The sequence below is a fragment of the Periplaneta americana genome, chromosome 8 (genome assembly GCF_040183065.1).
Source record: "Periplaneta americana isolate PAMFEO1 chromosome 8, P.americana_PAMFEO1_priV1, whole genome shotgun sequence".
In the NCBI taxonomy this organism is placed as follows: Eukaryota; Metazoa; Arthropoda; class Insecta; order Blattodea; family Blattidae; genus Periplaneta; species Periplaneta americana.
In genome coordinates this window covers 163,343,508-163,355,768 of record NC_091124.1, presented here as the reverse complement: position 1 = coordinate 163,355,768, position 12,261 = coordinate 163,343,508, and the positions used below count along the sequence as shown (strand labels likewise).

General features: G+C 32.8%; 1 protein-coding gene across 28 annotated transcripts in view; it reads left to right on the top strand.

The window, feature by feature from the left end:
* cac (calcium voltage-gated channel subunit cacophony) overlaps positions 1 to 12,261 on the top strand; it is a 1,051,854-nt gene that overhangs the window by 944,821 nt on the left and 94,772 nt on the right. For 25 of the 28 annotated variants that reach the window (XM_069834011.1, XM_069834005.1, XM_069834017.1 and 22 more), the window contains 2 exons: positions 2,114 to 2,218; positions 5,060 to 5,166. In XM_069834011.1, coding sequence (XP_069690112.1) covers positions 2,114 to 2,218; positions 5,060 to 5,166 — 212 coding nt within the window. Of the gene's footprint in view, positions 1 to 2,113; positions 2,219 to 5,059; positions 5,167 to 7,906; positions 11,380 to 12,261 lie in introns of those variants that run through there. The other 3 variants (XM_069834009.1, XM_069833997.1, XM_069834016.1) reach the window with 2 other exon arrangements.

The window sequence follows — 12,261 nt, the reverse complement described above, 5'->3', positions numbered from 1 at the left end:
AGTTGTTTGTGGTCATTCTTATAACTATATTTTTAATTTAAGAATAAGGTCAAAAGAATTAGTGTACAAAACCCTTGTTCACCCAGTAATGGAATATGGAGCTGTAAGTTGGGATCCGTTCAGACAAAACCAAATTGATTCGATACAAAAAGCCCAATGCAGGGCAGCAAAATATGTCAAAATGGGAAGGGACATGGCGAAGAGATAGTAAAAGACTTAGGGTGGGAATTTCTCAAATCAAGGCGACGAAAAGCCGGGCTGAGCGCATTGTTTAAGGCACAAATGGGACACAAAGCATGGACCGACATCAATGCTAGATTAGTGACACCATTATACATAGGCAGGGCTGATCATATTATAAAGTTCAAATGCAGAAAACAAAGAACAGACGTGGTAAAAATTTTCCTTTGTGAACTGCAGAATAGTAGATTGGAACAACTTACCTGCGGCAATATTTCAGGATGGTCCTCTTCAAATCAATATATTTAAGGTAAAGTTAAAAAGATTAGGCCGAAATTAAATTGTAGGTACAGTGTAATTATCTAAGTTGTGTCATGTAATTAATTAATTTGACGAGTAATAAATTAAGGTGACTTGTATGAGGGCTATTCAGAAGTCAATTTCTGGTTGTCGATTGTGGATTGCTAGATCGTCGCAGGAAGATGGCGCTTGCGCAGTAGCCACAAGTAAAGACGTAATAATGCTCCCGTGCATTGCGCTCTCATTTCCGTTCATATTCTGTAAGAAACAGCTGTTAATAATTGACGGGATTATTACCCATTCTGCGAGTTGTGAGGTCTGTTGGGTTATTCGATTTCTTCACGCAGAAGGAGTTAACGCTGCTGAGATTCACCGTTGATTGTGTCGTCTTTACGGTAACATTATGAGTGACAGTGCTGTACGGGACTGGTGCAGAAAATTTAACAATGGACGTGAAGATGTGCACAATGAGGGAGGTCAAGGACGACATTCAATTGTGACTGATGAACTTGTTCAACAAATTGAACAATTTCTGAACTCTCTGAAAATTTCCCACAAATTTCAAGAACAAGTCTCTATGAAATTGTTACAGCAAGGTTAGGTTTCCACAAATTTTATGCACAATGGGTGCTGAAAAATCTCACTGACCAGCATAAATCTCAGAGAATGACCTCGGCCTTAATGTTCCTTCAGCGTTACCACAATGATAGTGATCAATTTCTGGACAAATTCGTGACAGGAGTTGAGACATTGGTACAGTTCGTGAATGCTGAGACCAAAGAACAGTCAAAGCAGTGGATGCACACCCAATCCCCGAACAAGCCAAAAAAAATTCAAACAAACATTCTCGAACCGAAAGATGATGGCTACAGTTTTTTGGGATCAAAAAGGAGTATTGTTGACAGAGTTTATGATGTCTGAGGCCACAATAACAACAAATGTTTATTGTGAAATGCTAAAGAAGCTTTGGAGAGTAATCCAAAACAAATGCTGCAGATTGCTCTCCAAGGGTGTCATTCTTCTCCATGACAATGCAAGGCCCCATACCATTACTCACACAAAGGCTTTATTGGACAAAGACACGTGTGAGACTTTCGAACAACCCCCCTACAGTCCAGATTTGGCGCCGAGTGACTACCACCTCTTTCCCAAGATGAACTAGACAGTCATATATTCGTAACACATTCCCATGTGCAATATACGAAGCTGTACAATACTCTGACCACCTCCAAGAAAAAGACATACCAGTAAATGATTCATTAGAAATATCTTCTTCTTCCTATCACATATTAAACCTGGTGGCCTGTTACGGTCTCACTCTATCGTTTCAGCAGATGGCCCAAAGATCTTGTTTCTAAAGGGTGGTAATTTAGTGCTTGGCGAATTTGGATATTTTGAAAGAATTAAATATTGACCCAATTTTAGACAAAATTCAAAATTATAGACAGAAATGTAAAACTCATATACTCATTAGAAATATAATTATCGGAATCATCGAAGAAGTTGATAGTAGCCTATAAGAAATATAAACTGTATATTTTGTTTCTGTTGCAAAATTCTGTATTCTTAGCAAATAATGTGGATGAAAGGTGATGCTAAAGAGAGAGACATAAATTCTTTATCACTGTTCCAGCTGATGAAATGGACCAAGCAGATGAGGAACTCCGTGATACTATAAGAAACATCTGGCCACTGCAAGCAAAGAAGCTGTTAGATCTCCTTATACCTAAGAACGATGGTATGTATCTTTACTATCTTGGCATTTATGTGCATGTTTGTGTGTATGTAATATATATATGTACAATCTGTATTTGTTTCTGTTACTGTTAGCTGAATGGATAGTGTCTGTTTTCCACACTATAAACTAGGATTCAGATCCTGGAGAATCCAAGTGTGATGGACACAAAAGTTGTTGGAACAGTATTTTTCGAGGTACAACTTTCATTTTTCTTTCCATAATTTCACAATTTCTCTATTATTCACAATCGCTGTACCACTAGTACAGAACAACGAGAGTCTACTACACTCGTAATATTTTCCACAAGACCAGCTCCATAGGATACAGTACCTCTCAAGAACGTTCTATGGAACAGGTAATTAAAGGAACCTGTAACACTAGTGTCTACACCTGAGGCTTCAGTAATGTTAATGGTACATTTCTCTAACATGAGAAACATATGAGTGTTTTCAGCAGGTAAGTGAATATGGCTGTAATTTATTGCAGCCAGAATAGAATATTAAAATTTGTGTGAAATATAAAAGTGTTTGTAAGCATCAGTTTTAAACAAATAAGGATGAATTGCTTTATATTATATCACGTCCAACTCTATCAGCTATTCAGAATTATGATGATGATGATGATGATGATGATGATGATGATGATGATGATGAAGATGATGATGATGATGATGATGATGATGATGATGATGATGATGATGATAGCAACGAAAATAATAACGGTCATAAAGATAGTGATGATAACCAATATGACAATAAAAGTAACAATAACAGTCATGGAAATCACGTAATAATGATAATAATGAAGAAAATAAAGATGGCAATAATGATGAATAGCTCGTTTTCCCGTGCTGTTCCCATGCTCCATTTTCACGATCAGAAATAGCGTAAAGGAGTTTTTAAATGTAACTCAAATGAAACTTATCATTTAGTAAACACCTTCAAATCAAAGGAACAGGTTCCAGCCTGTGAAAAAGTAGCTGTGAGGTAGGTTTTCTTCGAGTAGCTTGTGATTTCTCTGTAATCCTCATTCCACTAGTGCTCCATTACCATCTCATATCACCACATCTAAATATCTGCACTTGTTAAAAGGAACATTAAATAAAAAATTATAATTGCAATTCATATCTGATTAAATCAAACTAACATGTGTTAAGACCATCAATAAGTGTGTGTTTTCACTGTTATTTTTCATTTGTAACTCTTGTAGTTAACACCATACTACTTGTACACTTGATGCATCAGGTACTGGAGAAAATATATCAAAATGAAATCCATAAGCTTATAATTAATAATCATTATATTTCTACATGACTTTTATATATTTTCTTTATTACAAACCATAAATGTTGAGAGGGATGATCCTAAAAGAGAGTATTATAAAATGTTACCTAGTTCTCTGACATAAAGGATATAATACCAGTAACTGTCAGTAGTCTTACATAAATTTTCATTCTCCTGCTTTATTTTCTTCTGTTGAGTTATGTTTCTATTCCCTTTCCTTCCATCCTGTTAATATTCTAATGACAGTTCTTTTGTCTGATACTATCTCGTGTAGACTGTAGACTTTGTGTTTCTTAGATATAATGTCATAATTTTGTAGGTTGTACTAAATACTCTCCTTAAATATTCCATTTTTGCTGTTTGCAGACATTGTTTGTTTTTGTCTGTTAGAAGCAAGATTTCACAACATCGGCTAAAGAGCCATTGCTTTATAAAACTTTATTTATGTTTCTTTCTAACTTTCTTTTTTAAGAATGTCATGTATTGTATTCCATAGGTGACTAATATATTGTAACTGTATTTTCCACATCTTCATTTTTCATACAAAATGGACTACGAATTCAGGAAGTTAAAAATCTTGCATAGCTTCAGTGAATTGATATTGGATACTGGTATGTGACCTTTGAAAGAAATACTTCGGATTTTTGAGGAGAGATTTACTGATTAAGCTTATATGTAGCTATTTTTATATGGGTACTGATTTTTTTATATATTTTTTTCATAATTTGTCATTGTAACTTTATGATCTACATACTCATATCTTTTGACACTCTTGCATGGTGAGAAAAAAAATAAGTGGCATTACTGAAGAATTTTTTTACTTGATTATTTAACGACACTGTATCAATTACTGCAGGTTATTTAGCGTCAGTGGGATTGGTGTGGTAATAGCGAGATGGTATTTGGCAAGATGAGACCAAGTATTCGCCATAGATTATCTGACATGTGTCTTATGGTTGGGAAAATCTCGGAAAAAATCCAACCAGGTAATCAGCCTAAGTGGGGATCGAACCCACACCTGAGCGCAACTCTGGATCGGCAGGCAAGCACCTTAGCCAACTGAGCTACACCAGTGTCCCTGATGATTGTTTTCTGCATACTTATTGTACCTTTGAGTGCAATACATTTTGGATAATAAAACAGTCATGCTTTCAATAATGTGTATTGCTTGTTATAAATTTCTTTTTTAATTTGGAACAGTGTCTAATTTTAAGAAGTTAGCAAGCATAGAACAATTTTATGTATGGAAGTACCATACATATGAAATTTTCTGCAAAATACTATAATATAATTATTAATATTGTGTTAACCAAAAAATAGAAACTTAAAAGTTTCGTTTTTAAAATTTAAGTTTCTCTTCATAATGAAAAAAATCAATCGTACATTAGTAATGATTAAAATCAATAATCATTGAACATTTATATCATGAATTTGTTTGAGACTGATGCTTACAAATACCTTTCTACTCTACATAAATTGCAATATTCTGTACCTGCTCCTAGTGGGTATGGTAAATCAACGACACATGTTGGAACTGATTTGCCCAATATTGTTCCAGAGTTAAACAAAGGCAAGCTGACAGTTGGTAAGATCTATGCTGGACTTCTAATATTGGAAAGTTGGAGAACGACAAGGTTCGGCCAGATTGAATCTGCGGTCCTTCCGGTAAGTGAACAACAAAACCAAAGTTTAGATACTCAACAAGTAATTGCAATCATAGCAACTTAATTTTTAAATAAATAAAAAAAGAAATATTTAAATAAGGAAAATATTACAAGAATTCGGTTTTCATAAAAGAAACAGTCTTAATATCTTAAAAAATTATTGAAAATAATGTTAATTGTACAATTAAAATTGCTCAACTTATATTTTTGTACAGATATCAGTTTAACTCAAATCTAAAGTAAATAATTTTTTAGTTTGAAATATGAAAATATGTCATTTTAAATACATAATTAATTTGTGACATCTTTTGTATTCTTTATGAGTTAATCCCCAGTCACTGAAAATAAAAGTTTAATTATATATACATTTTTAAAATTCACCATGTTCTGTAGCTACTTGATTTAAAGTACAAACATTTCCCCCAAAAATGACTTACGGTACTAGTTTTAATAATGACATATTTAATGCAAGTAATGTTTTCTTTTCATCTTGTGGTAGAGACAATTGGATAAATTTGATCAAAATGTTAGCATCCTTTACATACAGCAGAGAACAGATTATGTGAAAGAAATCTGTTGTGTTGTTAGGAGATCTATTTTATTTTGATAACAGTCCTTTCTATATTATGTTTGTAATTCAGTAATTGTTCTTTTTTACATCAATAATTATATGTTACTCATAAATTACCAGTTAGATATTGGCTTTAACTTTTGATTTTTTTATGTATTGTACTATTATCTTTGAAACATTTCTATTATGAAGAAAAATTCACACATTTATGTGGAAGTACGGTACAAGGTTTTTATTTTCCGTCTGAACTGCCTAATGTCAAATATAAGCATCTACTACTTCGATTATATGAATTAAGAGGCGTATTTTTAAAGTAAGTACCGTTTTTTTAATTTTTCCACAGCAGCGCTGCTGTAGTGATTTCGAGCATGCACGTGATTTCCTCCATCCATTAGGAAGCCAGACACAGCTGTGAGCAGCAGTCATTTTGTGAGAGCGTTTCGAAATGTTCAAAACAATCGAACGACCCGCTGACTGTGAAGTCCGATCAGTGATTCATTTTCTGAATGCGAGAAATGTTATGCCAGCAGACATTCATCGCCAACTGTATGAGGTTTATGGGGAAGCAATAATAAATGATGGAATGGTGAGGAAGTAGGTTAGACCATTTAACGAAGGTCGTAAAAATGAGAATGATGAGCCACGGAACTGCCGACCGTCTGTGGTCACGGATGATTTGGTGCAAGCTGTGCAAACAAAACTTCGCGAGGACAGACGTTTCATAGTATCATTGCTTTCTTCGAATTTTCCACAAATTTCAAGATCAGTCGTCTACGACATTGTGACAGAATGCTTAGGATTTCTGAAATTGTGCTCAAGATGGGTGCCAAAAAGTCTTTCTGATGAACACAAGAACAGGTGATCCACCTCTGCACTGTTTTTTCTCACGCGATATGCTGAGGAAGACGATGATTTGCTAATGCATATCGTTACAGGTGGTGAGATAAACAAAACACCTTGTCTGTCCCAAAAAACTGTGCACATGATCTTGCGAGTGGATGTAGTCTGTTTGAATTTCTTCTTCACTGGGGATGCTGTGTGCCTCCACTCCATGAATTGTTGCTTTGATTCATGAGTGATGTGAGACACCCGTGTCTCATCACCTGTAACGATATGTGTTAGCAAATCATCACCTTCCTCAGCATATCGCTTGAGAAAAGTCAGTGCAGAGGTGGATCACTGTTCTTGTGCTCATCAGAAAGTTTTTTGGCACCCATCTTGAGCACAATTTCCTAAATCTTAAGTGTTCTGTCACAATGTTGTAGAGGACTCATCTTTAAATTTGTGGAAAATTCGAAGAAAGAACAATATTGTGGAATGTCTGTCCTCACAAAGTTTTGCTTCCACAGCTTACACCAAATCATCCATGACCACAGACGGTCGGCCGTTCCGCAGCTCATCATGCTCATTTTCACGACCTTCCATAAACTGTCTAACCCACTTTCTCACCATTCCATCACTCATTATTGTTTCCCCATAAACCTCACACAGTTGGTGACGAATATCTGCTGGTGTAACATTTCTCGCATTAAAAAAAAAACGAATCACTGGTCGGACTTCACAATCGGTGGGTCATTTGATTGTTTTGAACATTTCGAAATGCTGTCACAATAAGAAAACACAAAATGATTGCCGTTCACAGCTACTTCTGACTTTGTGAAGGATGGAGGAAGTTATTGCGCAAGCTCAAAATCGATACCACAGCGCTGCCGTGGAAAAATTTTAAAAAGGTACTTACTTTAAAAATACGCCTCGTATTTTAAGGTAGTGAGACAAGTATTGCAATATCATCAACGTTTCTACGGCGTAGTAGCTTAAAAAGAACCACTAAGTAAGTGGAGAACTTCCATCATAAATTTTGTTTATGAAATACTACACAAAAATAACTCCCATACTCTAATACTTTCTCACAATACTGGGTAAATATATTCAGCATTTTCTCTAAAGTAGTACTTTGATTAAAGTTTTGTTTTCTTCCTCTTAATTTGCTGGATGATACGATACCTACTATCTGTTACACAGTTCAGACAGTTCGAAGAGAAAATAATAACCTGTTACAATACAAACCCTTGTTATGCTTTTGTACTTAGGACGATTTCTTATTTTCTGTGTGTGCATTTTTGTTCTCACAATTGGATATCATGACTAAATTAAAGTTAATTTTTTTAAGGGTGTAGTGAAAAGAAAAAGGTGTGTAAGTTAATGCAGTAACAATACAAGTCAACCACAATACAAAGTCATACAGTGTGCACATAAAAAATAAGATGCCAACTGAAACTTTTAACATCTGGGATATTCAGTGCATTTGTCTGAAGAATGCATCGCAATCAGTGGTGTGCTGCTAAATGTTAACCAATTAGCAGATTCAGTCAACACAGTTGCAGAAAATCTTGCCATCGTAGTAAGTAAAGGTCCTGCTATCCCATCAAAGGCCCAAAATTTTTGTTTTATCTGAATTTTCTCTCCTACTGAAAGCCCAAAATTTAGATATGTTGCATGCTTCCAATATTGATTTTAACTATAGGATAAACAAGCAACATAGATAAAAATTAATAATCCATGATTTGTAGGAACTGCAATAATTTATAAACCTCTATTAATAAACGGCATAACTAATTATTTTTAGTTAATATAGATTCCAAATTCCATGCTGATTTTCCGACTCCATGTTTCAATACAATGTATTTACGCCTATTCAACAAACATTATTATAACGAGTAATCAAATTAAACTCTGAATATTATTCAATAGAGACATAAATACATTCGAAAAAAATATCCGAGATTAGTCAAAAAGGTTAATGACTCGACATTAGAAACCAACCTCTAGACATATTCCGAAAAATGTTTTACTCTCTATACTTCCTTAATATAAAGCCTTTACAATATACCTTACCAAAAGTAAGTTATGGCTAGTCTCCCCCATTTAAAATAATTACAGGCTGACCTTGCATTTTAACTACTTGTTTTAGCCGTCTTTAGCACATTCCTGGTTCTAATGTAACAGTCTACCATGTCGAAAAATGTATTTTTAAATTGGTTTTAAGAAATTCTGAAGTTCGCACATATTCTGCCCACAATGAAGGGATCACAACTGTTCCAATAAGGGCTGTCATCAACGAATTTATTATAATGTGTAGTTCTTCTATATGCTCAAAACTCACTTCCATCTGTGCTGTGAAAATTTAATAGCACATACTTAATTCAAGATCAAATTATAGTATACATAAATGTTACATTGTATTTAATTCTCTACAGTGCTTTGAATTTTCATATGTTTTCCATGCATTCTATATTTAAAAATCAATAAATAAATAATTTTGTTTTGCATTTTTGGTTCTCCAACATCTATTAATTGTTATATCTCAATGCATCTTTAATTTATATGCGGATAAATTGAAGGGAGATTTCAAATTTAATGTCAGAATACTTTGCAAAAGTGCAAAATTACAACCTTTATGAAATAATCACTTTTACAGATAAAAATAATTAATATTATTTCAAGTTATTTTTCACTTATTTTTATTTTACGAAGAACAAAAATATCTTAGCTTTATATTGACACTCATAATATCCCTATATAAATAAAATATATTTTCTTCGTTAAAGATTTAAATTTTCCATTCAAGATATTACCTTATAATAATTAAATGATTTGTAAAAGCAGAAACTTTTCAGTAACTAAATATCGTATATTTTCTTACATAATTCTGGTCCTTTGCAGTTCCTTATCTATTTTACCTTCTTTGGATCTGCAACAATAAAGATCATACAAATTATGGTTACATTATGACTTGTTGAATTTGTTTCAATCAATTAGTCATCACTTCTTAATGTAAAGCTCGTTTAAGCATATTATTTTCACAAGAGAAGAAAATCATGAACATTTTGATTTGTGAAAACAACTAACCACATGGGGTACTTGATTAATACTGGCATACTAATAACCTCATATTTGGGAGGACTGAATTTAGATCTCAAATAAAGATAACTTTTGATGTGTCATTACATTTTATATCTTGCTTTCCTGATTTGTTGTGTATCAATATGGCAGCCATTAAAATGTATGTTGTTGATTAGGAATAAATAAATCAATACCATCTATTTGGTTTTAAATAATGGAACCGAGCTATGTCACTAGAGTGAGAGAAGAGACCACTGGCTGGAAGGCCTATGGTTCAAGCACGGGAAAAGCAAAATGTTTCATTTTGTCATATGATTCAAAATGGCTCCAAGGTCCGTTTAGTTGCTATAAAATGAGTCCTGAGTCTCTTCCCGGATGAAAGATAGTTGGAGCATGGTGCTGATCACACATCACCTTCTCAAATTCTGAGGTCAAGAAAGTTCCATGCACCTCGTCAGTGTGCAGGTGAATAACTTTACTTTCAAACTTTATAATATATATGTAATGTTCAGGATTTAATATTCTTCTTGCTTCTTAATGTTTAATAAGAATATCTAAATGCTTTTCAAATCTTGAAATGTACTGAGATGTTCCAACACATATTCTCTTCTTCAGAACATAACATATGTTAGGAATTTGATGATGATAGCAAACGAATTTTGTAAAAGTGATCCAGAACTGTCGAAAGTTAGCAACAATCTGTGAATTAAGTCTTTCCATTTGAAGTTTTCATTGTCTTTCAGTATTTTAGAGTAACTTAATTAATATTGACACTCCTCATTTATAATTTGTTAGATTTTAGTACAGTTCTTTGCCAACAGATCAAGTCTTACTGTCGTTTATTCCACAATGGGTTGGAATTCATTGTAATGTTATATTTTGTATTCTTTTAATGTTTTTCTTTGTAAATACATGTACGTATGACAACTATTTATGTTACATCATCTATACACTCCATTCTACTGTGTATTGAAATTTTTCAGAATTGTCAGTGTTCCTAAAAATAGCTTTTATTTACTGTATGCTTCTCATTCATAACACTCAATTATATAAAATATACACATTATCATCCTCCGTAAAACAGATTTTGACATTGTGAGAATGGTCTTCATGTAGTCTTTTCCACATCATCTGAGCTCGTCTCGGAGGAGGGGGAGGGGGAAAATTCCGTCTTCAACTAGCTTCTTTTGCATCATCATTATCATCGTCGTCAACAATTATGAATCAGGCCCTACTAGACCTTTTCGATCTCATTCAGTAGAATTTTCATATATTAAATTAAAATAAAGAACTCATTACATACTTTGCCAAGTAAAGAAATATTATGGTTTACAGTTTTATTTAATCCCTCTAGTGTTTGATTGTAATTTAATTTTGAAGCTTCACCTACTTCTCTCCGACAAATATTACACCATATCACTTATCTGCCGTTTCCCTACTAAATTAGTGGTAAGTGTGATCATTTTATTATATTTAATTATATGCAATATTGCTAAATACTAACTGTTTTAACTGCTACATTAAATTGGAATGATGACTAATTGATTAAATATCTGTAGTAGAATTATAAGTAACAGAATTTTTTTACTTCGATTTGCAGATTTTTAAATTAAAAATAGAATTCATGTCACTTGATCTTCTTATAGTTCTGTCCTTTATAGATTTTATATCTTAAATTATGTAAAGTTTGTTATTTTATAAATTTATTTTGAAATACATATGTCTGTTTTGTTTTGTAAAAGATGCAGTTTTCTTTTTAGGAAATATATTTTCCATTTATTTTGTAAAAGAAACATTTGTGTTTATGTGTTTGTTTTGTTTTATAAAAGATGCATTTTCTTTCTAGGAATTATATTTTCGTTTATTTTGTAAAAGAAACATTTGTGTTTTATTGTTAATTTGTTTAATTATTCATTTTGTTTTTGTGTATCATTAATTTTGTATTTAGTTACAATCTTTATTTATTATTTATTTAATGTGGTCTTATTTTTATTGTATCTGTTTTGTTATAAATAAAGAATTTAAGAGAACAACTCTATAACTTTGCAATTAATTATGCTTGCATGTTACAATGTTTCCTACATTGGAAATAAACATGACACTTGAAATTCATGTATCCATTTATTACATAAGTTTTATTGAAATACGAGAGCACCTAATTTAACAAAAATGTTACAATATTTAAATCACGATTTGTACAAAACCGTACACAAATAAAGAATTGGACTAGGGTTATTTTCTTGCTACTATATAAGGTGCAAGTCCAGCTGATGATGTCACAATGTTATTATACAATTTCCTTTACATGAAAGTTAACCACAAAGGAACAATGAGACATTTTAGACCTCCTTCCAATTTATCCTGTGATATATGTTTGAAATTTCTGCTTGATCTGTGTCAGCTGTTAGATGTTAGGACACTAATGTTGAATTCACAAGGAATCACTTGTCTGGGCTGACTTTGCTAACTGCCAAATCATACAAAATTGTAAAATATGGCAACATAAATACAAATATTTTTCTGGAACTTTATACTTTTTTTTGTCTACTGTACGTTTTTAGTACACCTTCTAAGACAACTTTTACACAACAAAAAATAACATGTTTTTAATATTAGTGCAAA